This window comes from Thamnophis sirtalis, unplaced genomic scaffold (assembly GCF_051295495.1).
Source record: "Thamnophis sirtalis isolate CommonGarterSnake01/CBP01778 unplaced genomic scaffold, rThaSir2_p1.2 scaffold_3, whole genome shotgun sequence".
In the NCBI taxonomy this organism is placed as follows: domain Eukaryota; kingdom Metazoa; phylum Chordata; class Lepidosauria; order Squamata; family Natricidae; genus Thamnophis; species Thamnophis sirtalis.
Window position 1 is genome coordinate 104,602,552 of NW_028261383.1, and position 25,110 is coordinate 104,627,661.

The window sequence follows — 25,110 nt, forward strand, 5'->3', positions numbered from 1 at the left end:
TGGTTAAATGCAGCACTGCAGGCTACTGCTAGATCAGCAGTTCAGCGGTTCAAATCCCACCGGCTCAGGGTTGACTCAGCCTTCCATCCTTCCGAGGTGGGTAAAATGAGGACCCAGATTGTTGGGGGCAATATGCTGACTCTCTGTAAACCGCTTAGAGAGGGCTGAAAGCCCTATGAAGCGGTATATAAGTCTACTGCTACTACTCAGGTGACCAGGAGGACCCAGATAAATCTCCAAGTGGCCTCAATGACTCTCTAAAAACAATGCAAATGACCAACTGCCTGCAAGGATTATTAATCCTTCCATTCCCCACCGTTTAGTCAGAGCTAAGAAGCATCTTGGAAGAGAAGCATAACATCTTCAAAAGAAATGACAAGGAAGTCCTATTGCCTCCTGAAAAAAGCACTTTGGGACATTTCTATTTAGCACTTTATCATGCATGTGTGTATGTATTTATATTAGATACATTGACACTCTAAAATGTATGCACCGTTACAGCATGGGGACACAAAATTGTGTTTATTGTTCAAGCAATTTAGAGTTTTGACTAAAATGGCTGTATTTTTCAGAGGTTTTGTCTAAAATAATTGGAGATCTTTGTTTGCTTACTTCAGAGAAAAAATGTATGAGCTTCAAATAACAGCAATTAGAAATATAGTCATCAGAGCTTGGTCATGTTGCTGTTTTCCAAATAGGATTTTTCCCCCCAGTTATGATTCATCCTCTGCAGGAATACTGTGGGCTCTGTAAGAGCTATTCTAAAAAAAGAAATTAAACCCCTTTTTAAAAGCTGTGCGACGTATTCAGGATAACAATTGTATTATGCAGCAGATTTCAAACCCATCTTTGGGTTTGGCAAAACAAGTGGATTTTGATGCCTAATCCATTTCATATTGCTGCAATAATTTAAAACTCTGTGAGGATTGTCTCATTTCTAAAATATGGAGGAGAGGACTCCTTCTCTTATATTGTTCAATCCAGAAATAACTCAACACTTTAGAGTAACAGCAATAATTCCATAGCTATTTCTGCTTCTCCAATATAGTAATGCAAGATAAACTGTTAGGTAATCTCTGACTCCCTGAAAATCAGGATTTAATGACTGCATTAGATGATGAAGAAACTGAGATATATAATGCACTATGAAAATAGCTTTCTTTCATAATATTACTGCTCTGATAACATTCTCTTCCTACCACTAACTGATTTGAAATTCATGTTTGATTATCTATAGGATTTGCATACACTTTTTCCCCAATTAATTACATTTAATTTTTCTTAATGTTGCCTTATTTTAGCATTAAGAAAGAATTGGATTTAATTTTGTTAATTATCCCTCAAGCTACAAAATGAATTATCACATATGAAATGTAAAAGGGCATCAAATGCTTTTGATTCTTAATCCTGTATTCCACAATACTGCTCTCTACTTCCATATGACAGACTCAATTTGAGGATTTTCCATGTTGGCAGCCAATAGCCACCATAAATAAACTACTACGCTTCACTGAAGCACATAGATTTCTCCTTATTGGTAGCCTAGTATTTTATGACATAAGCAAAGCTATGTTTTTCCCTTCTCACAAAGTCATGTTTCAGCTGAAATAATGAATGTGGAAACGTTCTGTAAGAGGAAAGCTAGAATTTCTGGTAGAAATACAGCTGTGTGCTTTAGATGTCACAGGGAGGATTTGGCCATTAAGAGTGTTTGTGACTTGTCCGTTGCTTCTAAAATCTCATTTTTTAATCCTTTCTACCATTTTTTTAAAAGTTCACAAAGGTGCTAAGACAAGACACTTTGCTGCCTAAGTCCAAGTGACTTTTGCTATTCTTTGTACAAATGCCAATTCTATAGGTAATAGAAAATTTCTTACAAATTAGCACAAGGAAAATGTTCTCTCTTGTGCAGTAAACCAATATGTTGGGATTTTTCTTCTGCAAAGCAGGTTAAGGGACACAAAGTTCCTTCAGGTAGTGACCACTTCACTTAATGACTCAATTCTTAGTCTCAATTGTTGCTAAATAAGGTCTACCTGTAATATATAACCTCACATTATGTGGTGGTTTAGGCATATAGTTTAGTTACTACCTTGCCCTGTTTTCCATTTGACTCTCTTGCCTTGTTCTAATAGTAAGGTTTGCCTGCCCAGCTAGCTGCAATTGCTGTGCATCTGATTTCATAACGTGGCTTGAGATAAAAGATAGGTTCAGGTCCAGATTTCTCTTCAAATGATTTCCTTATGAACAGGGGGAAAAATTGGAATTCAAGTAGATCAGGAGTTACAAACTTTATTTCATTGAGGGTCGCATCAGGGTTGTATTTGACCTTGGGGGATGAGTGGGTGTGGGCAAGGTTGGCATGGCCAGCTCAATGTTATTTCTGTCAGGGGTACCTGTGGTGGGCCAAGCACTCTGCCAACAAAAATGGAGCTTGGAAATCTGTGACAATCTCCTGCAACATTTTGCCAAAACAACGGGGCCCTGGGGCCCTCCGGAGCTCTGTTGTTACTGGCAGAAGGTTGCAGAATGCCAGCGCAGCCTCCCAAGCTCCATTTCCAGTGGCAGAGGCACCGTGGGCCAATCGTTTGCTGTTTTCAGAACCGCCCGGACTTGCCAGATCTAAGCACCCCACAGACCGGATTTGGGCCTTGAGTTTGACACCTTTGAAGTAGATAGAACAGTATACAAACTCAATGAGTATTTCTAATCATCAGAGTAGGATTCAGCAATTGAGCTGTATTATGTTTGAACCAAGCTTATGAGGACATGGTTCAGATAACCAGCACTAAATGACAATGATACAAAGGTAATCAAATCCAAGTCAGTTCTAACCATGTTAACACCATCACTCACTCATACATACATACATACATACATACATACATACATACACACACACACACACACACACACACACAGAGTTACACACACACACATATATATATACCATTACACCACCCAGCTCCACCAACAACGCCACCCAGATAACACCCAACCACCATCACCAATCACCATGACCCACACCCTCAGCCACACCCCCACTCAGTGTCATCATAGCCTCTTTCCTGGTTAGCCGCATCTGAGCAAAAGAGTTACATCAGAGTAGGCAGTTGCACCCGAGTAGAAGAGCCACATGCAGCTACAGGCTCAATCAACATCAGAGAGGCAACATCAAGGTGGCAGCGTTAGTGGCGTGTAAGGATGGCCGAGCGGGCATGGTGATGGACAGGTTCCCCCTGGATGGCAGCCTGAGGGCTGACATATCTCTTCTGATGATCTCCTGTCCAGCCATACTTCTGCATCTATTTTGTTATTTTTTTATTATATGGATAGTTTTAATTTTTTTATTATATGGGTAGTTTTCATTTAGCAAACTGATTTGTTTGGCGACTGCAGTTATGTCAGTGATGGAAAAATTACTTTGCAAACAGTCCTTGCATTTATGACTTTCACAGGTCAGTGAAGGAAAGCTGAACTGCAGTCAGGGTTTCAATGTAGCTACCACTTTACTTAATGATCAATTCTTGGTCTCAGTTCTGATTGCTAAATAAGGACTACCTGTAATATATAACCTCACATTACATGGCAGTTTAGGTACTGGCCAAAAATATTAATCTAGACACCATAGCAATATTTCATTTTTTGGACTAACCCAAAGTGATAAGAGAGTGTTATTTATTATACAGTTGTACCTTGTGGTACTCAACAGTTTCAAAACTCATTGCATTTGGTACTCAACATATGTTGACATGAAAATGCTGTCGTTTGTTTGGTACTCAATGCACAAGCTAGAACTGTCAGTGTCAGCTGCCATGTGACTCAATATGTTATTCCTTATGGGAAAAAATGATACTTATTGTTTTTGATACTCATCACACCTCCAGGAACCAATTAACAATAAGTACCAAGGTACCACTGAGTTTATGAGACAAAGTTTGTGACTGAGCTTGAAACTCTGGAAAGTAGGAAAATAACTGCATTTACTTCTTGATATAAACATTGTTAGAATAAGCAGAAAATTGTGGAACCAATTTAAAGATTAGGCAATAGATTTACATTTTAAAAAAATGTTTGGGGGACCAGTTTTTTCCCCCAGAAAGTGCTCTGGTTCATTGAATACTTATATACATTGCTTCTTTTGTTTTTATGTCAGTTAACAGCCATCATCCTTCCAAACTTTTTCACAACACCACTATTTTTAAGCTGAAAATATTCCCAGCCTGCCAAGGATCATGTTGTGTCTATCACACTATCAACTGCATAGCAAATTGTTGGCATTGCATTATAACTGGACTCATATTTCCATACTGTATATCTGCTGGGAGCAGTTCCAGCACAAACTAGAAGAAAATGATTCCACTTCATGACCGAGACTGAAAATATGAGTTTACATTGTCAATATTTCAGAAGTATTGAAAAAAATGTGGTTTGTTTTATTTACAGTGTTTACCAAACTTATATAGTCACACATTTCTTTGGGATTAAATTGTGACTAATATAATTTTTGGATATTGTTCTTAGACTTCTTTGCTATGTACACCAGGGTTATATACTCAAAGATCTACTAGGAATAGTAGAGAAACATAGTTTCAGCATTCTCTGGTCCAAAATGAAAATACAAACTTACACTTTGATTTTGTTCAGTGTTGTCATGTCAAAGCAAACACCTATGGACGAAGTTTAATTTTACAAGATCAATGAATGCTCAGTTCAGACATGAATGATTCTCTAACTGTTAGCATGAATAATTCTGAAAATATAAAATGAATATTTATCAGATTGTGGAGAATAAAATTCATGTCCAAATGTCAGTACAGTAAGCTTTAAAATCAACATCAAGATATGAAACATTTCTTATCCAAATAGGGAATGGAGAAGAATAATGTGGAGCTCATTAAGAAATGATAATTTTGACTCAGTTTATAGATAAGTGCTGTGAATGTTTTCATTATGCTGACTCACTGTCAGACAATGTTAAATCTTCCCTTTCTAGTCACTGGACTTCCTTAAACATATGAATGTATTTTTAAAGTCAAACTCAAACACATTCACAGTTTTAAGAAAATAAAAATGTAGACAATTATTAAAATGTCAAAAACACTTTTTTAAGTGGGAGTAGATGCTTTCAAAGAGTTTCATAGAGTCAGTTGGATATCTTTACTTGGAAATTATTTATGTAATTGGTGGCCTTAATTCTGATGTCAGTAACATGTGGGTGATGCATAGAATTCAGCAGTTAACTCTTCAAATTTTGGATGGGAGATTCTTTTTTCCTTACAAAAGAGTAGAAATGGGGAATAGAAAATCACTAGGAGACGCACTGTTTCTATTTCTACATTCAGACCCACACAAATTCATCCAGATCCAAAATTATATTGTTGAAATTCAGGCATTTGGGGGCATGAGATTGGGAACCTAATGGATTTTTAAATTAGAAATGGGAATAATTTGCCTTCCAGAGGCTTTTTTATCCAATCCTTAAAAGAAGAATGATGGATGGATGGAGATATGAATAAATGAAGCTGAAAAATTGTTTTCTTTCTTCCTGTGAATCCACTAACATTCCTTTGCTTTTGCCTGGGGCCTTCCAGCAGTTCAAGGGAGTAAACTGTAGCTCTTAATCCTGTTTCTACTGGATTTCTCATAGAAATTTGATTTCTCATATGACTGACATTATAATAGGTAAATCATCTAACCAGTCTTAGGTGATCTCAAGAGTTAGGCCACATTCTTGTAAAGCTCCATGGTGAGCTGATGCCTCGTTGGCTTTTGTTGACTAGGAAAACAGATTTTGAGAAGGGAATTGTCACTGGATACTGGATCCAAGCCAGCATGATCTCTCCTGTGTAAAGGAGAGAGAGATAAGGTCCTTCATATGACTCTGTGCAGCTGCTTCTCATGAGTAGACTACAAAAACTGATGTATATTATTATTAATAATACAAAATAATGTTAATGTTCTGAAGGATTTTCTATTTTAGACACAGATGAGCAACAAGCTTCATCTGGGAATTTTTTTTGAAGGGGGTTAAAGAATAATTTTAAATATCAGCGAACATTTGTAAGATTGGATTGTTCAACCAGGGTTAAAAGAAGAAAATAGTTATATATGGTTGCTCTTACAGGATTTATGCTGACAAAGATTGATTGATGTAGCATTTGGACTTTGTTTTCCTTGTCAAAGAGATGACTTATGAGAAGCAGAGAGATTACATTTTATTTAGAGATGATAATAAACTAATAAAATTGATTTTACCTGCTGAGGTGAAGTTCTTTTTTCTTTCTCTTTTCCCCCTTTATCTCTTATTATCTTTTATTTATTTATTTGATTTAGAACAGGGAGAACTGGTCTAGATAACCTGTTTCATACAGAAACCTCTGAAGCTTCTGCACAACCACCTTGTCAATAACCTTTTACATCTTTCTTTCTCTTTTTCTTTCTTTCTCTTTCTTTTTGTATTTTGTAGTTTGTTTTGACTTTCCTTCTCTTTGTTTCTAAATAAAATTACTGGGAAATAAAAGAGATGAGCTTGGTTGATACTTAGATGGAAGACAGGCAGGAAATCCCAAGACTGTTGGCTAAAACTGGGATGTATTTTGAAAAGGGAATCCTGCATATATACACAGAACACGCATGCACACACACAAACACACAGACACACAGGATTTCCACCTGTGCTCTAAGAGTGAGAGAGCAGATGCTTCACAGTCTGCAATAACTAACAGAGTCATCTTAATCTTTGTGCTTTATGTCTTTATGATGAGATTGTGAATTATCTTGTTTGTGTTGTAATTAAAGAGCTGAGCAGATGGAGGAAGATTTATTTCAAGGCAAGACATCTACTGAAAAAACCAAGTCAGGGTTCCCAACACAACTCTGATCTATTAAATGGAGGATTATGTATGCTCTGTATTTTATTGAGATAAGATGGCACAGAGATTTAGATATTCTGCAGAACAATGATCCATAGTGAAGTGTTACTTGATAGCTCAATGAATAGGGTTGATTTAGTTTTAATGTTGTTTTAGTTGAATGTGTATGCATCATACATATAATTAAAAATTAATCTTACTCTCCCTTTCCCTCTCAAAGTGTTTTCCACAATGATTCTAAAGCCATTTCTATCCCTAAGCCAGAAGGAAAAAGAACAGATCACCTTTTAATAAAAGTTTATTGTCATCTATCTTATTCCCAAAAGTTGAATTAAAGCCACTGCAATGTTTAACATTTTTAAAACATCTGGGATGCATTGAATACCACCCAGATTGTGTAGATTGATGTAGTGAAATTGGATTGAGGGGTAATGAGTTGTCTTTTGTTTAATAAAATTTGTATTGGTTAACCTGGAATAACTGCATCCATCAAATGCTGCTTTTCATTTATTACTCAAAATTAGAGAAGGAAATCTGTGTAGCATTTCCATCTTAGTTGTTGCACTGAGTTTATACAATGAAAAGATAGACATATCTACATAGAATCTGAATGGTGCCGTCTTTTCTACAATAGAAATTAGGATTCTTAATAGAGCATGAGAGGAATCCAGAGCTGAGCTCAGATGCTTCCTATTTCCAAGAGATGATGAATACTGTTGCAGAAAACATGGCATAGGGATGATGCTATACCTCTTCTCAAAATATATCATACAAACACACACACACACCAATAACCTATGGCAGCCTTAGTTAAAATCAGGGCTGATAAATATATCAGTATTATAGGTCCATTTGGGAGATAGGGATAGATAGGTAGTCTTTGACTTAGAATTCATTTAATGACTGTTCAAAGTTATAACTGCACTGAAAAAAATGACTTATGACCATTTTTCACGCAATCATTGCAGCATCACGTGATCAAAATTTAGATGCTTAGCAGCTGACTCATATTTATAACTGTTGCAGGCTCTGGGATTCATGCAATCACCTTTTGGAACCTCTTGACAAACAAAAGTCACTTAACAACGGTGTTGCTAACGACGACTGCAATGATACACTTAACAACTTTGATCAAGAAGGTCATAAAATGGGGCAAAACTCCCTTAACTATCTCACTTAAAAACAGAAAGTTGGCTCAATTGTGGGAATAAATTGAAGACTACCTGTATCAGAATTGGAATTAAAGCTAGACTGGGATGAGTAGGAATTTGGGCTTCAAAAAAAAGTATAGCACTGAAATCTTTAGCAGCATGGAAGTCAATGATTGGCTAGGGCGCGGCGTCGCTTGTTGCTAGCCGCTAGGGGCATGCTCATTGGCTATCCCTGCTTGACAGCTCCGTTTAAATAGCTGTCAAGCAGGGAAGGTGCTGAATCACCTGTAAATAGTTACCTTGAATAAACCGCTTGTTCTGACAGTCCTGGCTCCAGTCTCGTCCTTCCGTTGATCCTCAAAAAAAATAAAAGTAAGAAAAATTGACCAGCCAGCTCCAGGAGAGCTTTGCAACCTGGAGTTCACAGAACTATTATGGCTGCTACAAACTCTATCAGGAATTTCAACAACACACCACATCACAGGCCTTTCTGCTGAAAAAAATGAGACCGAGATGAACTAAGAACAAGCCCGAGAACCAAAATTCTGGCTCTGCCTTCACTTGCTTCAAAGGGGCTTCAGGCGGGTTGAGAACAGCCAAATATCTTTTTCCAATTTAATTTCCAATAGGGGAATCTGGCCATGAGCACAATGTTTTATGGACCTTTGTTTATTACATGTGTGTCTGTAAAAAGACTTCTGGGCTAATGAGTAGGTTTCTAGAAATGTGTCTTCTTTTGCTCACTACTGTGTTATACTTTTTAGAAGGTCCAGTAAAATCTGCCTAATGAGTTAAAATAAAATAAAAAATTGGACAGCATAACAATTTATCTCACTACAAGAAGTGCTAGCAGCCTGTGTTCCCACAAACCGTGGGTCTGTCATTTGTTTTGTGTCCAGTGAAAACAAACTCTTCTGAGAGTCGACTGTATAGGAATGGGAGAAGAATGATCATACACGATGTAAATATGTGCCTCCAAATGCAGTGGCGCCATTGCCATGGCAACATCAAAGCAGAGCTGGCTAGGAAAAAAAATGAGCAGATGCACAAAGACATTGTGGTGCCACAGCTGCATTTAAACAATGTTCGGAATAGCTGTGACCCGTGACATATCCCTGAAATAATGTAGGAAGGAGAGTGAATAATAAATCATGCCCAAATATTGGCAGATTGGAAGCCAATTGCAATGGATGCATGTGTTCTGATTTACTAGGAAATGGTTAAACTGACAGTGGAGTCAGCTTAGAAGCCAGAGGACACTGTGAAAATTTCATCTAATGGAAAATAGACTCCGCCGGCTGCAGAACTGTGGCTGTGAACCTCATGATATTAGTAGCAAACTTGCATCAAGGCAACATTTTAGTTTAAAACTGTATGTTTCTTCTGAGAGGAAATTCCTGGGGAGAAAGGTTGATACTTAGCTTTATAGATTAGTGCATCCTAAGGCCTTCTAATACATACTGCTTACTGGAAGTGCCCTGTGGCTAAATAAAGAAAATAAAGTTTTCATCACATTTGCTTTTTACTTTCAAGTGGCTCATTGTTTACTACTTTTCTAAATGGTTGTTGATTTTTTTCACAATATACAGTATTAAAGACATGTCAAAGGGGAGGCTCATGGAGTCTGCAGAGAAATTTTTTGAAGTAAGAATTACAAAAAGCTACAGGGTCAGCTGGTGGCAGCTTCTAACTGATCTTGACTGATTTAGAAAAAGGAAAATCAGGTGCACTTAATACTTGAATAGGAAAGCTTCAAGTAATCATGGAACTCCCAGTTGAAGGAAACCACATGTCCATGAAGTCACAAGGAATTAAGATGATTCAAAGGGAATTTGTATGTACTTTGCTTTTAAAGAATACATAGTAACTTTCAGAAAAACAAAACAAAAAATAACTTGGGTGGGATGAGATAAACTGAGGTGAAAGAGTTTATCTGTCTATAGCAGTGTATAGCAATGTTTCTCAACCTGGGCCACTTAAAGATGTGAACTTCAATTCCACCCAGAATTCTCTGGGTGACCTGCATGGCTGACTGAACAATTCTGGGAACTGAAGTCCACAAATCTTCAAGGTTGCGAAACTATACAGAATATCTTCCTGTGTGGGCTGGGTGTCACTATGAGTTTGGGAGCAGGAGTATGTGTGCTTCACCTGAGATTTAAGTCTACCTGGGAGAATGCCCAATTTAGATTTCTTTTCTGAAGTGTTTGTATTTCCCTGATTAATAACCATTTGCATATTGTGAAATTGTTATTCTGTGGTGCTTTTATATGTGCAAGTGGGTATTTATGGTAGGGGAGATATACGGAACTCTAACCTATGACTAACTCATGAGTAGCAAGGGGAGGGATTCAGGTGGGTTAGCTGTTTCTCAGTTGGACTGAAAGGTCCTGCAAGCATCAAATTTACTGTAGAAGTCATTTTCCCCCTTCCTGGTTGGGAGAAACTGGAACCAGTAAGATAAAGTTGCTAGAGAAAATATAAGCAAAAACCTTCAATATCTTTTCAGTGCTGTTTGGCTTCAGTTTGAGTTCTGTGTTACATCTGAGCTGAGGTGGCGCAGTGGTTAGGGTGCAGTACTGCAGGCCACTTCAGCTGACTGTTATCTACAGTTCAGCGGTTCTAATCTCACCGGCTCAAGGTTGACTCAGCCTTCCATCCATCCGAGGTGGGTGAAATGAGGACCCAGACTGTGGGGGCGATATGCTGACTCTGTAAACCGCTTAGAGAGGGCTGAAAGCCCTATGAAGCGGTATATAAGTCTAACTGCTACTGCTATTGCTACTCTGGCTGTTTACAGGTTAATAATTTATGCAGCTTGGTATAGTTAAGCTCTTTCTGGAAGTCTTTGCTAGTTTTTGTCTAAATGGAAAAGAAAATCTTTTAGTTTTGCTTCCAAGTCTGTATTTAGCAGAATGCATCTCCAAACTGCCTTGCCTTCTAAAGCTGATCAATGGGAAAAGTGTAGCCATTTATTTAAACTTTTATTCACGGAAAAGGATAGTTTCTTTCTTTGCCCCTGTCCCGGTTCCAGTAAGAGGGCAACTCTTTTCTTAAGAAGAAGTGATGGTAGCATAACTACTCCCAGGTGAAATAGTCAAATCCAGACACCCAGAAACTCAGCCTATGTATAGTTGGGAATCTCAGAAAAGGCTATAGCAAATTGTGTAGATGTAGGAATAATATATAACTCCCTCTCTTTGCCACAAAGCACCTGTTGTTCTAACTATCAGTAATTTTTTCCTTAGTTCTAGGTTGCTTCTTTTCTTGATTAGTTTCCCTCCATTGCTTCCTGTCCTGCCTTCAAGTGACAGCCACTCCCCCACCCCTTCTCTGAGGTCGCAGCTGATGAAGCACCTGAAATCCTTCTGGGCACATTTCAGTGAGGGGGACTCCTCCCTCCGGGCCCAGCCAGGTTTCAGTAATACATGACAGGTCTGCCCCCTCATCTAAAATTAGGTCCCGGACAAGGGGAGCTTTGTGAACCACAGACCTGGCATTTAGCAACAACAGCCTGAGACCAGGGCCCTGACAGTTCTCGCCATCTGGCCCTGGAGTGGAACTAGCAGGGCCGGAAGGAGGGATCTCTGTGACGTAGTGAACCCTCCTTCCCCGGTAATGGCTAGCCCTGAAGTTCCTGTCGTACCTGCCTCTCCCCATAGTGACCGTAATGCTCCAGCCCACCCCCGCACCCGTAGACCCCATATCCCCTCCCACAGCCTCCGCACCATCCAGCAGGCAATTTTTGTCACTCATTCCGGGACGGGAGGTAGGCCTGGGCCCCCTACCACTTCTGCAGTAGCACTCAGTGGAGGAGGCACCAGGCTGTACTCTCAGTCCTCTCACACAAACACAGCCACTCATCCATGCATTCCACACATAGGTCAATTAAAACACAAAAAATACAACAATAATAAAGTTAAAAAAGTGGGTACAGTCATCAATCAGGCATACCATTCACACCGCATTCCTAAAAATTTATGGCGCACTGCACAAGTATAGATTAATAACTGTGCAGATAGTTCTTAAAATTTGAGATAGCTGAGCGCCAACGGTGGTATACAGGTGGTATACAGGTGGTAGGCAGGTGGTATACCTAGTTCTTGGAAAGGTATAACAAAGGGTCCAGAGTCTAAAGTCCAGGGTGGCCGAGGTGGATCGTGAAAGAGGGGGGGGTACATTAGAAACATTAAGTCCCCCCTCGTAGTTCTGCCATCTTCCGTCGCTCTCTCCGTTGGACAGATGTACCAAGGAGCAAACCAAGGAGCAGACTATAGATGTTACCGACAAGTCCGAGGGCCTCCGCACTCGTTGTAAGTGCCCCCACCCATCCAACGTCCAGCGTACCGCAATGAGATGACTTGAGCGGGTGCTATCCAAGATGATACTCCAAGGGCAATGGTGGGTGATAATAATGGTAATAATGGTAATGATGGTAATAGTCAAAACCAGGTGGGGCTGCGCCAGCGAGTCCAGAAGCCCAGAGGCCGTGGCCAGAGGAGGCCAGGTGCTGAGAGGCCAAAGCAGGGGAGAGCCAGATGCCAGGCAGAAGTCACAGGAGGAGAACCCACAGCAGCGAGGGTGGGCAGAGGAGAAATCGTGCCAGGAGAGCAGCCAGGCCAGGCAAGGAACAGGCAAGCCAGGCAAGGAACGGAGGAGGAAAGAGGCAGCGTCGGCAAGGAAGCGGGGCCAAGCAGGGAGGGGGGGCCATCCGGAAGGGCTGCTGCGGCGCCAGGCAAAGCCAGCCGCCCAGTTTGTCCAGTCCCAACAATAGTCCAGCTCGCTCACCCCCTCTCCGGGGCGATGGTAGTCGAACAAAGCCCCCAAAAGCTCAGCAGATCAAGTAGAATCACTGAAATCGCTGGAAAATGACGACGCTGCCGCCAGCGTAGCGCTGCCTCCCCCACCGCCAAACAACACAGGCAGCACAAAAGTCTCCGAAAATTGTATGGTCCAGGGCCGCCTAGAAGTGGCGACTCCCCCAAAGGTCTGGATTCCTCGGGTCCCTTGAATTCCGGACATCCCCAGGGACCCCTTTCCGAAAGGTACAGGGTTGTTTTCTAAAAGTTTTTCAGCATTTTTTGCCTGATTCGTTCAGAGCGAAAACGCCTGGCAGCCATCTCTAATCTTGCACATGCGCATGCATGTAGTAATAAATTAATATTAGGAGAAAATGGGTTTCTTAAGATTAGAACTGAGCATGGATCTGATCTAGAAAAGAGAAAGAAGATTTCCAAACATACATCATACCCATCGACATCTCCTTAAATCAAACATCATGGTCATCTGGGACTATATCAATTAAGTGGAGAAGGCATGCAGCATGGGAGTGCCCCTGCATACTCCAAATCACCTTTTTCTCTTCCAAGGATTATTACTATATAATAATTTCCCTTTGGACCTGAAAATATGTAGACTTTGGAGACCTGAAAGCAGATTGTTTCCAGCATTGCACATATGGCCAAGCAAACTAAGTTCATGCCTGAAGTCATTAATCAGGTGTAATGTGGTGGGGGGAGGCTAGGTAGATCATCTTGGAAACTAAATTATACTCAAATCTTCATTTCTCAGTGAATACATAAATGGATGGTTTCTGTGAGCTGTTTGATCTTTTTCACAATATATCTGGACTGATCTATCTAAAAATAAAGCTGAAAAGTCCATCTGCTATTTTTTTCCAGAACATTTTTTTTATTCTCTTACATACCACTTTAAATATACATTCACATAATTAATTTTCTTCTTTACATTTATCATTCTTATACACTTGTTATTCCATTTTATAGATTATAATATAGGTATACAGTTTGGGTTGCTTTGTTTACCATCCCTTCATACTATTGTAACACCATTTTATTTTCCCTTTCTTTTCTCCCTCCCTCCCTTCTCTACTTTTCTCCTTCTTCTTCTCCTCTCCCTTCCTTCTTCCCTTACTTTTCTCCTACTCCTACTCTTCCTCTTCCCCTACATACCCTTTGTCCTTCTTGTCCTCTCCCTACCATCCTCCTCTCCTTACTTCTTTCTTCTTTCCCCTATCTTCCTTTTATTCTCTCTCCTCTTTATCTTTCTTTTCTTTTTTAGATTTTTTTATTTTTGAATAAACACAAACAGACAAAACACAAAAAAATCCACAAAACCATCTTCCATTACAAATTGTAGAAAGTGTGTCGATTGGTTACAAAAACATCCGTGCATCCCTTCCACAGTCATCACCTACAATTCATATCAAATCATATATTTTAAATCAAATATATTTATATATATTACTATCATCATACCTCAACCTTCATTTGACTATAATTGTTTTTATGTCCTTTTATATAAAATATTCCAGATTTAAAGCAAAACCACATAATGACATTCCATTAGCTCTTCCCAATATCATCCAGTAACATTACATTTTTATAACATGTTCTAAATAAAACTTGGTTATATTTAATAACAGAGTTTCTAAACCTCCTTTCGTAGTCACCATTTGCAATTTATATCAAATTTCCTCTTATCAAACCAATACATATATATGCATTATTATCATTATCAATCAATTATTTACCTATATCCATTATCACTTCATTTTATACATAAGGCTCTAAATTTAACTAAATTTGACTTAATTTTTTTTATTATAAGCTTTCATTACATCAACCTGCGTCTTTCCAGTAATAGTGCAGTCTTATGTCTCTTGCCATTTCTGGCATTAGTATTCTGGTTATTTCCTTAGTAAGTTTTGTATGGACTTCTCTTTGCAAGTTATTGCTTATTGCATATCTTGTATAAGCTTGAAACCCTCCATCTGCTTCTTCGATCAGCTTATCTTTGGTTATCACTTGTGCTTCTGACAAGATTTCTCTCCTTAGTTCCATCAATTCTTCTCTCTTTTCTTCTTCTATACTTTTAAATCTGGGGTAGAGCTCCAAGTCCACCTATCTCCACTTTCCATATTCCACCCTTTCCATTTCTAACCACGCTCAGTTCACTGTCAGTTTCAACAATTTTCTTGTCTCTTTGTTTATTTTTTCTTCAGTTTTTAGAACTCTGACCTCCACTTTCTTCATTTGATGAACATCCTCTATTTTTCCATCAACTTTTACTGTTCTACAATCTATGTTCTCCAATCTCTTCTCAATTTTCTCTGTTACTTCTAATAATTTTTGAATTTCAAACATAATCTTTTGCAATATTAAGGTTACTTTTTCATGTTGCACCATTCTTCCAACTTGTAAACACTGCCTCTCTGGTATTCAAAACTTTTTATTTAAAGCAAGTTCATTTATAATCTTTCAAGACAACGCTTTGTTTTTACTCTACTCCAGTTGCCAATAAAGCTCCCAAACATAAACAACCCTTGCTCTTCTCACTAATCCATTCAATTTAAAGAATAGGAAATATTTGCAAAGGTTCGATCCATAAAAGAAAATAAAAAAGGGATAACACACTGTCTAATGTAGCTTAATTTCACTGCTTGTTCTCTTCTGTTTTCAAATTTAATTTAGCTTTAATTTTTTTGGGGGTAGTCCCTTTTATAATAATAAGATTTCCTTACCAGATGGACACACTTTCTCTTTCCGTTTTCCATAGCTGTTGCCACTTTTCTAACTCAATCGTGTAACCAAAACTCCTTGCCCAGATTACCATTGTCTCTTTAACCACTTCTTCTTCTAACCTAGTTCTTAGTAGGTAGCTATATAGTTTCTTAAGTATATTTTCTTCTGTTCTCTTAAGTATCTTATCCAACTCTGAACTTCCTAAGTTAAAACCATGTTCCCTTTTATCTTTTTCATATCTTGATTGTATTTGCAATTGTGCAAACCATCCTTTATTAATCCCTTGTTTTTCTAATTCTTGTTTTTGTTTTAGTTCCACCCTTTCTGTTAAGATATCTTTGTATCTAATGATAATTTCCATGCTACTAATATTTGGATGTGTCAGTGCTTCCATCGTTGAAAGCCACATTGGTATTTCTAAATAGTGTTTCCCTTTCACTCTTTCCCATATTGTTAACAATCCATTCCTTACATAATGTCTTTGAAAATAACCATGCGCCCCGTTTTTACCATACCACAAAAAAACATGTCAACCTGGCTGTAGATCATGGCCTTTCAGTGTCAATAATCTTGTATTACTCAGTGAGATCCATTCTTTCATCCAAGCTAATCCTGCTGCTTGATAATACAATTCCCAATTTGGTAATCCGAATCCACCTCGCACTCTTGCATCTTGCAACATTTTTATGTTAATTCTTGCTCCCCCCCGCCATATATATTTCCCCACTATTTTATTCATGCTTTCAAAGTATTTTTTCTCTAGTTTTATCAATATTGTTTGAAATAAGTATAGCAGTCTTGGTAATATATTCATCTGTACTAATGCTATTCTTCCCATCAGTGATAATTGCAGGTTTTTTCATCTTTCTAGATCTATTTCTAATAGAAATAGATCACCTTATAATAGTTATCCTCCTTTAGTGTTACACATCTTGATGTTAATTGAATACCCAAATATTTCACTTTTTTCACCACCTTATGTCCAGTTCCCCCATCAACTCTCTTTTCTGTTTTTCTGTCATATTTTTCACCAAAATCATTGTTTTATCTTTATTAATCTTTAAGCCCGCTACTTCTCCATATTCTTCTATTATTTTGACTAGTTTTGGCCCCATTCCTATTGGATCTTCCATAATAAACACCAAATCATCTACAAATGCCTGTAATTTATATTCTTCTTTCTTGACCCTCATCCCTTTTTTTACCTCTTTATTTTGTTGTATTTCTCTATTCAAAATCTCTAGTGTCAGTATAAATAATAATGGGGATAGTAGACATCCTTGTTGATACAGCTTGTTATAATAGTTCTCAATTATTATTTTCTTTTCTCCATTTGAATGTTGTAGATTCCCTTCCTCATCCACCAATTGACTTATCAGCTTTTGTTCTCTTTCCTTTCTCAATTTATAAGCCAGCCAACATCCTGATTTATTTGCATTTTCAAAAAAGTTTTGTTTCGCCAATTTTATTTTGTTTGCCAGATCCTCATTTTCTATCAATTTCAGTTTATGTCTTTGCAGTTCCAACATATTTTTTACTTTTTTATTTTGTAGATTTTTCTTCAGCTCTGTCTCCAGAATTTTATAGTCTAATTCCAACTTCTTTTGAGTTTGTCTATTCTGTCTGTTCTTTTTTGTATGAATGTCATTGTGAGGCCTCTGATATATGCTTTACAAGTGTCCCATACATTCTGTTATGATGTGTCTTCCTTTCTGTTTTCCTGGAAGAAATACATCAGTTCTTTTTCCATATATTGCTGGAAACTTTTTTCATTTAATATTCTTGCGTTTAAAGTCCATCTCCCCTTTTTCCTCTGTCCCTTCCAAGTCATTTTTATTGGATTATGATCAGCCCATGTCCGTATGTTTATGTCCATCTTGAGTGTTTTGAGTATTCACTTTGTTGACATCCATATCATATCTATTCTTGAGTAGGATAAATGTCTGTTTGAATAGAAAGTGTATTGTCTTTCTTTCAGGTGTCTTATTCTCCAAACATCTTGCAGATGTAATTCTTCCGCCATCGTGAAAAATGTTTTGGGTAGGGTTTTGGCTTCTTGTTCATCTTTTTGGATTTATGGTCTATTCCATTGTTTACAATTGTGTCCTAGTATACATATATCTTCATATTCATATTGTATTATCTTTTTGTGTAGTTTAAAAAAAATCTACTTGTTTATCACTTGGAGCCACTAATAATTTCTTTCTCAAATTCATCCTTATCTCCACCATCAGTATTCTCCCCTCCCCATCTTCAAAAATTATATCTGATTGAATTGTTTTTCTAATATATAGTGCTATTCCCTTTCTACTTTCAGCCACAGTTGTGTATAAATTACCTAGTTTTACTTGTTACAAAAATTTCCTGTGTTTCTTTCTAATATGTACTTCCTGTAAGCATATAATGTCCAGTTTCAATTTCTCTAATTTGTTTAATATTCTTTTTCTTTTTATCACCAAGTTTAGTCCCTTTATATTTATTGAGATTACTTTTATTTCTTCCTCCATATCATTGGTTTATAGGTTTAGTTCATCTAGTCGTTCTTAGCCCACTCTGTTCCTTTGTCTCTTTGGCCCTTGCGCCTTCTCTTAATGCTTTCTCTTCCTGTTCTTTCTCCATTTTTCCTTGATCTTTCTCCTTAGCTTCCTCCCTCTTCTCTTACCAGCATTTCCTCCTGTGCTGCTATATGTTGTTCATAAAATAATTCTGCTTTCTCTAGTGTATCTAATCTGTGCCTTTGTTCTTGCCAGGTTACCAAGATCCCTTCTGGAACCAGCCATCTAAAACTCACCCCTTTCTTAATTAGACTCTTAGTCAGGAACTGGTATTCTTTTCTTATTTCCCAAACCTTCCTTGGGATTTCCTTCAATACCACTATCTCTCTAGACTTGTATTTAATTGTGGTACTTCTTGTTGCTTGCAATGCTTCATTTAAGTTTTAAAAATAAATCTTACATGTACCTCTCTGTACAGGTTGTTTCTCACTGTGTCTCTTGTATGTACTCTAAATGATCCATCCATTCCACCTAAAATATATTCCTTACTCATTTCTGTGACCCCTGAAAGTATTTGTGCAATCTTCTCTGCTAAATTCTCTCCTTTCTCTTCTTCAATGTTCTGAAATCTTAGCTAGAATTTGGATCTTTCCATTTCCCAAAGTATTGTGCATTCATCTTGCTTTCTGTCAATTATTAGCAATCTATGATCCATCTCTTCCACTTTTCTCTCTGTTATTTCTGTTCTTTCTTCCACTTTCTGCAGTCTGTATTCATTTTCCCCCATCATTTTCTTGACTTCCTTCAGTTCATCTTCCACCTTGCTCACTTTCTCTTCTACTTTGTTTACTTGCTGCTTAAGTTCCTTCAGATCTGTGTGTACGGCTTGCAACATATTTTTTAACTCCAAGGTAGCTTTATCTTGTTGTGTTGTTGTGCCTGTTACTTTCTGTGTCACTGAACCGGGCAGTGTAGTTGTTGCAGACACATTTGATGTTATCTTCTTCATCTTGGTATTTGGTTCTGACATTGTTGTGACTGAGTTATAGTCGAATTTATAATCCAAAGGCTGAATTAGTAAATTAATTGTAATCTTGAAGCCATCCACAGCAACTCAAACACCAGCCTCCAATAAACCAACACCTGTTCTTGGACCCAGTCTTCAGGTTCTTGCTACCTTAATCCATTCTTTTTAAAATGCCAACGTGTAATAATAAAAAAGAAAAATAAGCAAGGAAACAAGAAAAAGAGGATTGGTTTCAGCCTTCCATCCTTCCGAGGTGGGTAAAATGAGGACCCGGATTGTTGTTGGGGGCAATATGCTGACTCTGTAAACCGCTTAGAGAGGGCTGAAAGCCCTATGAAGCGGTATATAAGTCTAACTGCTATTGCTATTGGTTAAAAAAAAAGACAAAAAAAGGCACTCATCCCAACAAAAGAGACCAAAAAACCCTCACAAAATTAATTCCACAATGGTAATCCACACTTCATTGCAGAAAGAGGAGAGAGAGAAAAGAGCGAGGTGACTAAAAAAGGGAAGAAAAGATATAAATTTGGGTAAGCAAAAAAGGACCCAAAGTAGCCAAGTGAAAAAATAAAGGGAAAGAAAAATGAAGAGAAAAAAAGAGCATTTAGCATAAATTGTCTGGATTATCTAAGTTGTTCTTCCAATAAAAAGGGGAAAAGCAAGAGAAAAAAAACAGGCTGTCAGAAGGATAATGTAGCAAAAGAGTACAATACTGTGTTTACACAGCTGGTCTTAATTTCTTTCTTCCATAGAGACTTTATCAGCAGTCCAGTGTTATCAGTAAAAAAGTCAAGGTCAATTCTTCTTAGCCACCTTCTTCCTTATTCAAGCAACTTTTATTTACCACTCAATGGCCATGCAGACAAGTAATTCTTCATATTTGTTTTTTAAATCTATAGCTCCGAAAGCCAAAAGTCCAAGAAAGTCCCAATAAAGAGCAAAAAGTCAAAATTCCAATTTGCTTTCTAGCCCTTAAACAGTTAAACAATTCTCAAGATCTATCATTTCTTTTATTCTGTTAATAGTTCCATCTGTCTGTTTGCTGCTAGCCCAAGGGTGGGAGAGCTTTCTAGCCCCGTCCCACTTCCCCATGTTTCCTTCCACTTTTTCTTTAAAAAATATTTAATCAGAGGTTAAAGTTAATTAAAGGAATGTTGTACTTCAAGCAATCTTATTATCTCACCCAGCCGGTCACTTCACTATTTTTCTAGGCTTGTTGTAGTCACTGAGCCAGGCAGCTCATAATGGCTGCCTTCCTTGCTTTAGGTCCAGAGGCATCAAAAGCATTTTTTGGGGTGGGTGGGTGGGGGGCTGAATCTCAGCAACAGAATGTATTCTCCAGTGGGCTCTCTGAAGAATCATCAGAACTCCTTGCTGTGCTGTGGAATAATTAACCATAGCTGCTTTGTGAGAGCAGTGAAGAGGGGGAGGACACAAGTGGGTGTGGTCGGGGAACCCGCAATTCCCCTAAAACGCCATCTGCTATTTTTGAAGATCTCCTCCTGCTTTCTGAAAGTCCTAGAATGCCCTTGTATACTTCTCCAAACTGAAGAATTCCATTTTTGAATATTAATCACCTGATGCCCTTTCCCATCACATAAATTGTCTGAATAGTAGAAGAAAATAATCAGGATTACTTACAAATCAAATTAAGCTTTTTGGCTTGTCGAGTATTCATAAGTAGTTATCACAAAATATTTCTGGGACATAAAGTGTTACCTTCTTGATATACCATGGAGAATACTGTGGACCCTGATATTTTTATATGCTGTGGAAAGTGCTGTTTTTTAAAATATTCTTGATATTTCAGCTCATAGTCTTAATAAAAACATATTCCAAGGACTGCATGATAGTGGCTCTTGAGAAGAGCAGCTGCCTATTTAATTTTAAATTTGGATTTCAGGTTCTTGGGAAGTGAAGCATAAAGGATCTTCATGAAGAAAATGCAGCCTAGAACTTCATACAGGGACACTCAAGGCATTTCTTTCATTGGTTTCTAATGCCATTTCCCCCCTTTTTATAGGTATACAGTCTTGTACAATGGTCATCACCTGGACCCTGACAAGCTTCCAATCCACAATGATCCAGAATCCCAAGAGTCCTGCTTCTAACAAGTGGTCTATGCTGAAAGACACAAGAGGTTCATGCATCAGGAACTTAAATGCCAGATTGATATTGTCTGCATTGCCATAATGCTGTCTTGTATTGGCTTGACATTGGCACCAACAGCTCAAGTGTGCTTAACAATAACATAGAGCAACATGAAGTGGATACAAAGTTACTGTTGCTTCTGATTGATGCTTGGAAGTCATAATGCTTTGCATGTGATGAACAAATGATAAGCAACATACTTGATTGTCTTTGTGTTTGTTCTTAAGTGATGTGTCTTTCACACATCTTTTTTCTTATGTGCTAACAATATACGTCTTTTCCCAGACCTTGAGGTTTGACCTGAAAATGCTAAAATGCAATTATATTTCTGCTTTACCAAAAACTGAGAGGTTGTTTTCTCAATTATTTTCAATAATGAGCTTTGCCGGTGATGCAACAACAAAAAGGAAGCATTGCTGTGTGTGTGTTGTTTTTCCTAGGCTGTCTGTAGTTGCCAAAGAACATAAATAACATTCTTGAAGGTGGAAATTGATGCAATACATCGTCCTGCAACCCCCATCAAAATGATCTACTGTAAGAAAAGTAGTCAGTTGAGAAGAGTCATTTTTCACCAGTCAGAGCCCATTAGCTTTAATCTCCTGACATCCTCATTAGGATTTTCATCCCCTGATCTTACTGATTTGAAGAAAAAGTTGTTTGAGGACTTAAACAATTGAGGAAACAAATAGCTCACCTATAACAGCCAACTAATTGGCATCTTGTGGCATGTTCACTTAGGCATATTCAAATCACTTCTATAGTTATATAATGCATTAGGAAAAACAATTGACGTATTCCTTAGATCATTTATTTCTCAACCCAATTTGTCACAAACTGGGACATTCATTCTGGGATAGTGAACAATGAACGTAAAAGCAACTCAAGTGTCTGAGTTGGTCAGGATTTAGTATGATCAGTGTCCCAAAGAATCAGGGCCATAAGATAAATCAGGAGGAAGCCATTTCCAGGAACAAGTGACATAACCTTCAGCAACTTGCTGAAATAGTAATGGCAGTAGGAACAGTGACTAACGAAGGGCAGAATAGCAAGGAAAAGTGTAGTCTGCTGATTCTCAGTAGAAGATGAATTGACTGAGCTCCTACAACATTCCACATAGCAATGTGACTTGTGGACCTGTGATTTAGGATGTAAAATCCAGCCACTAAGATTTGTACACTGTGTTTTATGGATCAGTATGTTGTGTGAGCTCTGAAGTTGAACAGGGTGAAGATCAGCAGCAGAGACTTTATAGAGCTAAGTAGAAGTGCACCGGCACCTTGAGACATTTGATGTGGTACCCCATCACCTGCCTGGGACAGTAAAGCTGCAATGTTGCCCCTATGGATTAACAGATCAACCTAGAGCTCCTTTGCTTGACATGCAGGAGGACATTAAATGCTGGTTATCTTAAAGTTTCAGATGCCTCAGCCTTTTCCTGTTGTTTTTTCTTCTTCTTTCACTTTGCAGAGCTATTTCTCAACATGACTGTATGCTTCAAAGGATAAAAGAAGAATGTCACTGTCAACAGTTCTTTTTGCTGTGTCCTGCATGCAGATGTTATTCTCTATATTAAATTTTCCCTTTTTTCATGTTATATTGATAGGCATGGCTGAAGATCCCAGGGATGCTGGAAGGTTGATTTTCATGTTCTTGGAAAGAAACAGATCAAGTATAAATTTGTAATAGGACTGTGCAACATTTCAGCATTGATTCCCAAAAGGTGGTTGGGCGACACAGGAGCACAAACGTAGCACCTGTCATTAATAGGGAACAGCTGCATGATCCTGCATGACAGGTGCTGTACTTGCACAGTTGCAGACATTGAAGCACCTTTTGGAAATTGGGTCTGAATCATTGCATTGTTCTTATTTGTCCGGTCCTTGACTGAAAATCTAACCCAAAGATGAGAACTGTGTTCAAGAAAATGGATAGGTACTTTGTTACATTGTGTAATTATGTACAGACATTTTTTTTAATATACAGGAGATACTTCTGCATTATTTATTATTATTTTTAAAATAAATAACTATTTGCCCATTAAAGGTTTCTAAGTGTACAAGCTAAGACCTTGTTAGTTTTTATTTGTGCTTGCTATTTTATTACTCTGTGCTTCTGTGACAATTACTCAGAGTAAAAAGAAGAAAGTACCTTTTTTAAAGGGACAGAACAAATGCAATTCAAAATCAGTGTTATTGGCCTGAACTTGGCTGGTGATCTGGTTGCAAGGGGAATTTCAATTTTTCTATGCTGGCCTTCTGTTAGTCCCTGGGGTAAGTGCAACTGACTTTAATTTCGGTGGTTGACAATATAATCCCTTTTCACATCTGCTTAGAATCTCACATCAGTGAGATTTAGTCCAAGCTGAGTATGCAACAGACTTCAGTTATGTTATGTTCATTGCTTCCAATTGTACAAGATATATCCCACAATGGAACAGGAATATATACTCTGCTCTGCAGACTCCATATAGGTGTTAATTTCCACAAGTGAACACTTCTGTCCTGTAAAAAAAAAAGCCTCAATTTCACTTTTAAAGGGCAGAGAAAATTAAAAGTCTGTCTAGCGGGGTGGTTTTCTTGGCAGCAGTAAGTCAGTGATTTCCTATTACTATTTTGGGAGGGATCTTTTTAAAACTTCCCAGATCCAACTGTGCTTAGTTTTTTGAGCTATGCTAATATCAACAATGTATCTGTTAAAGGGAAGTCTAAACCAGTTTTCAATCTGGAGAATTAGTCAGCAAACTTTGTAGAGGGTACCAAATGCAATATTTATGAGTTTTAGTGTAGATTTGAGTTAGGATAGGCCAGTGGGTTGGTCAAATCATGCATTATATATACTTGTATTCCTACTCTATTTTCAGCAATCAGGAAACTGGGGAAGGACCAGCTTCTGTTCTGTTCCTTTTTGCTATCCATGGGAAGATTTATAAGCTTTTTAATGGACTACACTACTACCACATATATTTATTATACATATGTCTCTCAGGTCTTGGGAATTCTCTTAATCTCTTCCTTCCATTCCTTAAGCAACTTTTCTCATGTGGTGGGATTGAGATCTACTGACCTGCATGAAGCACATGTAAGTAAAGAGCTAATAGCATCTTCACATCAGAACGTTCAACCATTCCCAGTTCCTTCCAAATACCGGTATTTCTCCCCTCTTTTTCAGATGTTCTCCAAGACACATGGCATGACACAACACACTTATCCACAGGAAAGTTTCATGTGCTAAGAAATCATTTAATTGGGTGAGGTCGAATCACTCTGCAGTTTCTTGGGGGAATTAACCACAAAGTTAATTGTACAAGGTTCTCTTATACAGCCCTGTACACAGATAAAATAGTTGTCATGTGACTGGAAGAACAACTATTTTAGAATTATAAGTATCTTGAAAAGTACTGTAGATGTTCTTGAATGACCGTTCTTAACATTTGTTAACATTGGACATTACACGAAGCTTCCATTCATTATCATATTTTATGTTTTCTTCTGAATTTATTTATATCCTGCCAATAAGTCTGACAATTAGGTTTGATAAACAAGCAGGAACAATATTTATAGCCTGAAAAGTTATTGTGCAAGCTTGGCTGCCTTAGATTAATTCTGTGCAAGCACCTTTACCTGACCTCCTGAGAGGGCCTTCTTTCCTCTGGAATAAATCCATGTTTGGTTGAGGGTGTGCTGGTAGAATTCTATTTTAAAATTCTATTCTGAAATTCTATTCTAGGATTTTTATTTCTTTTTATTAACTGCACACATTACATGGAGCAACAGTATGCCCCTACAGTATGCTGAAGCTGCACTATGAACTGCAATCAGATTTTTCTACTTTTCCAAGAATTACACTGCAGCTCATGTAAACTATATT

General features: G+C 37.9%; 1 protein-coding gene across 8 annotated transcripts in view; it reads left to right on the forward strand.

Annotated features, from left to right (window-relative positions):
• HTR4 (5-hydroxytryptamine receptor 4) overlaps positions 1–23,272 on the forward strand; it is a 235,814-nt gene extending 212,542 nt beyond the window's left edge. For 7 of the 8 annotated variants that reach the window (XM_087709651.1, XM_087709650.1, XM_087709655.1 and 4 more), the window contains one exon: positions 21,116–23,272. In XM_087709651.1, coding sequence (XP_087565777.1) covers positions 21,116–21,203 — 88 coding nt within the window. In that variant the 3' untranslated portion in view covers positions 21,204–23,272. The remainder of the gene's footprint in view (positions 1–21,115) is intronic. The other variant, XM_087709648.1, reaches the window with a different exon arrangement.
• The last annotated feature ends 1,838 nt before the right edge of the window (positions 23,273–25,110 follow it).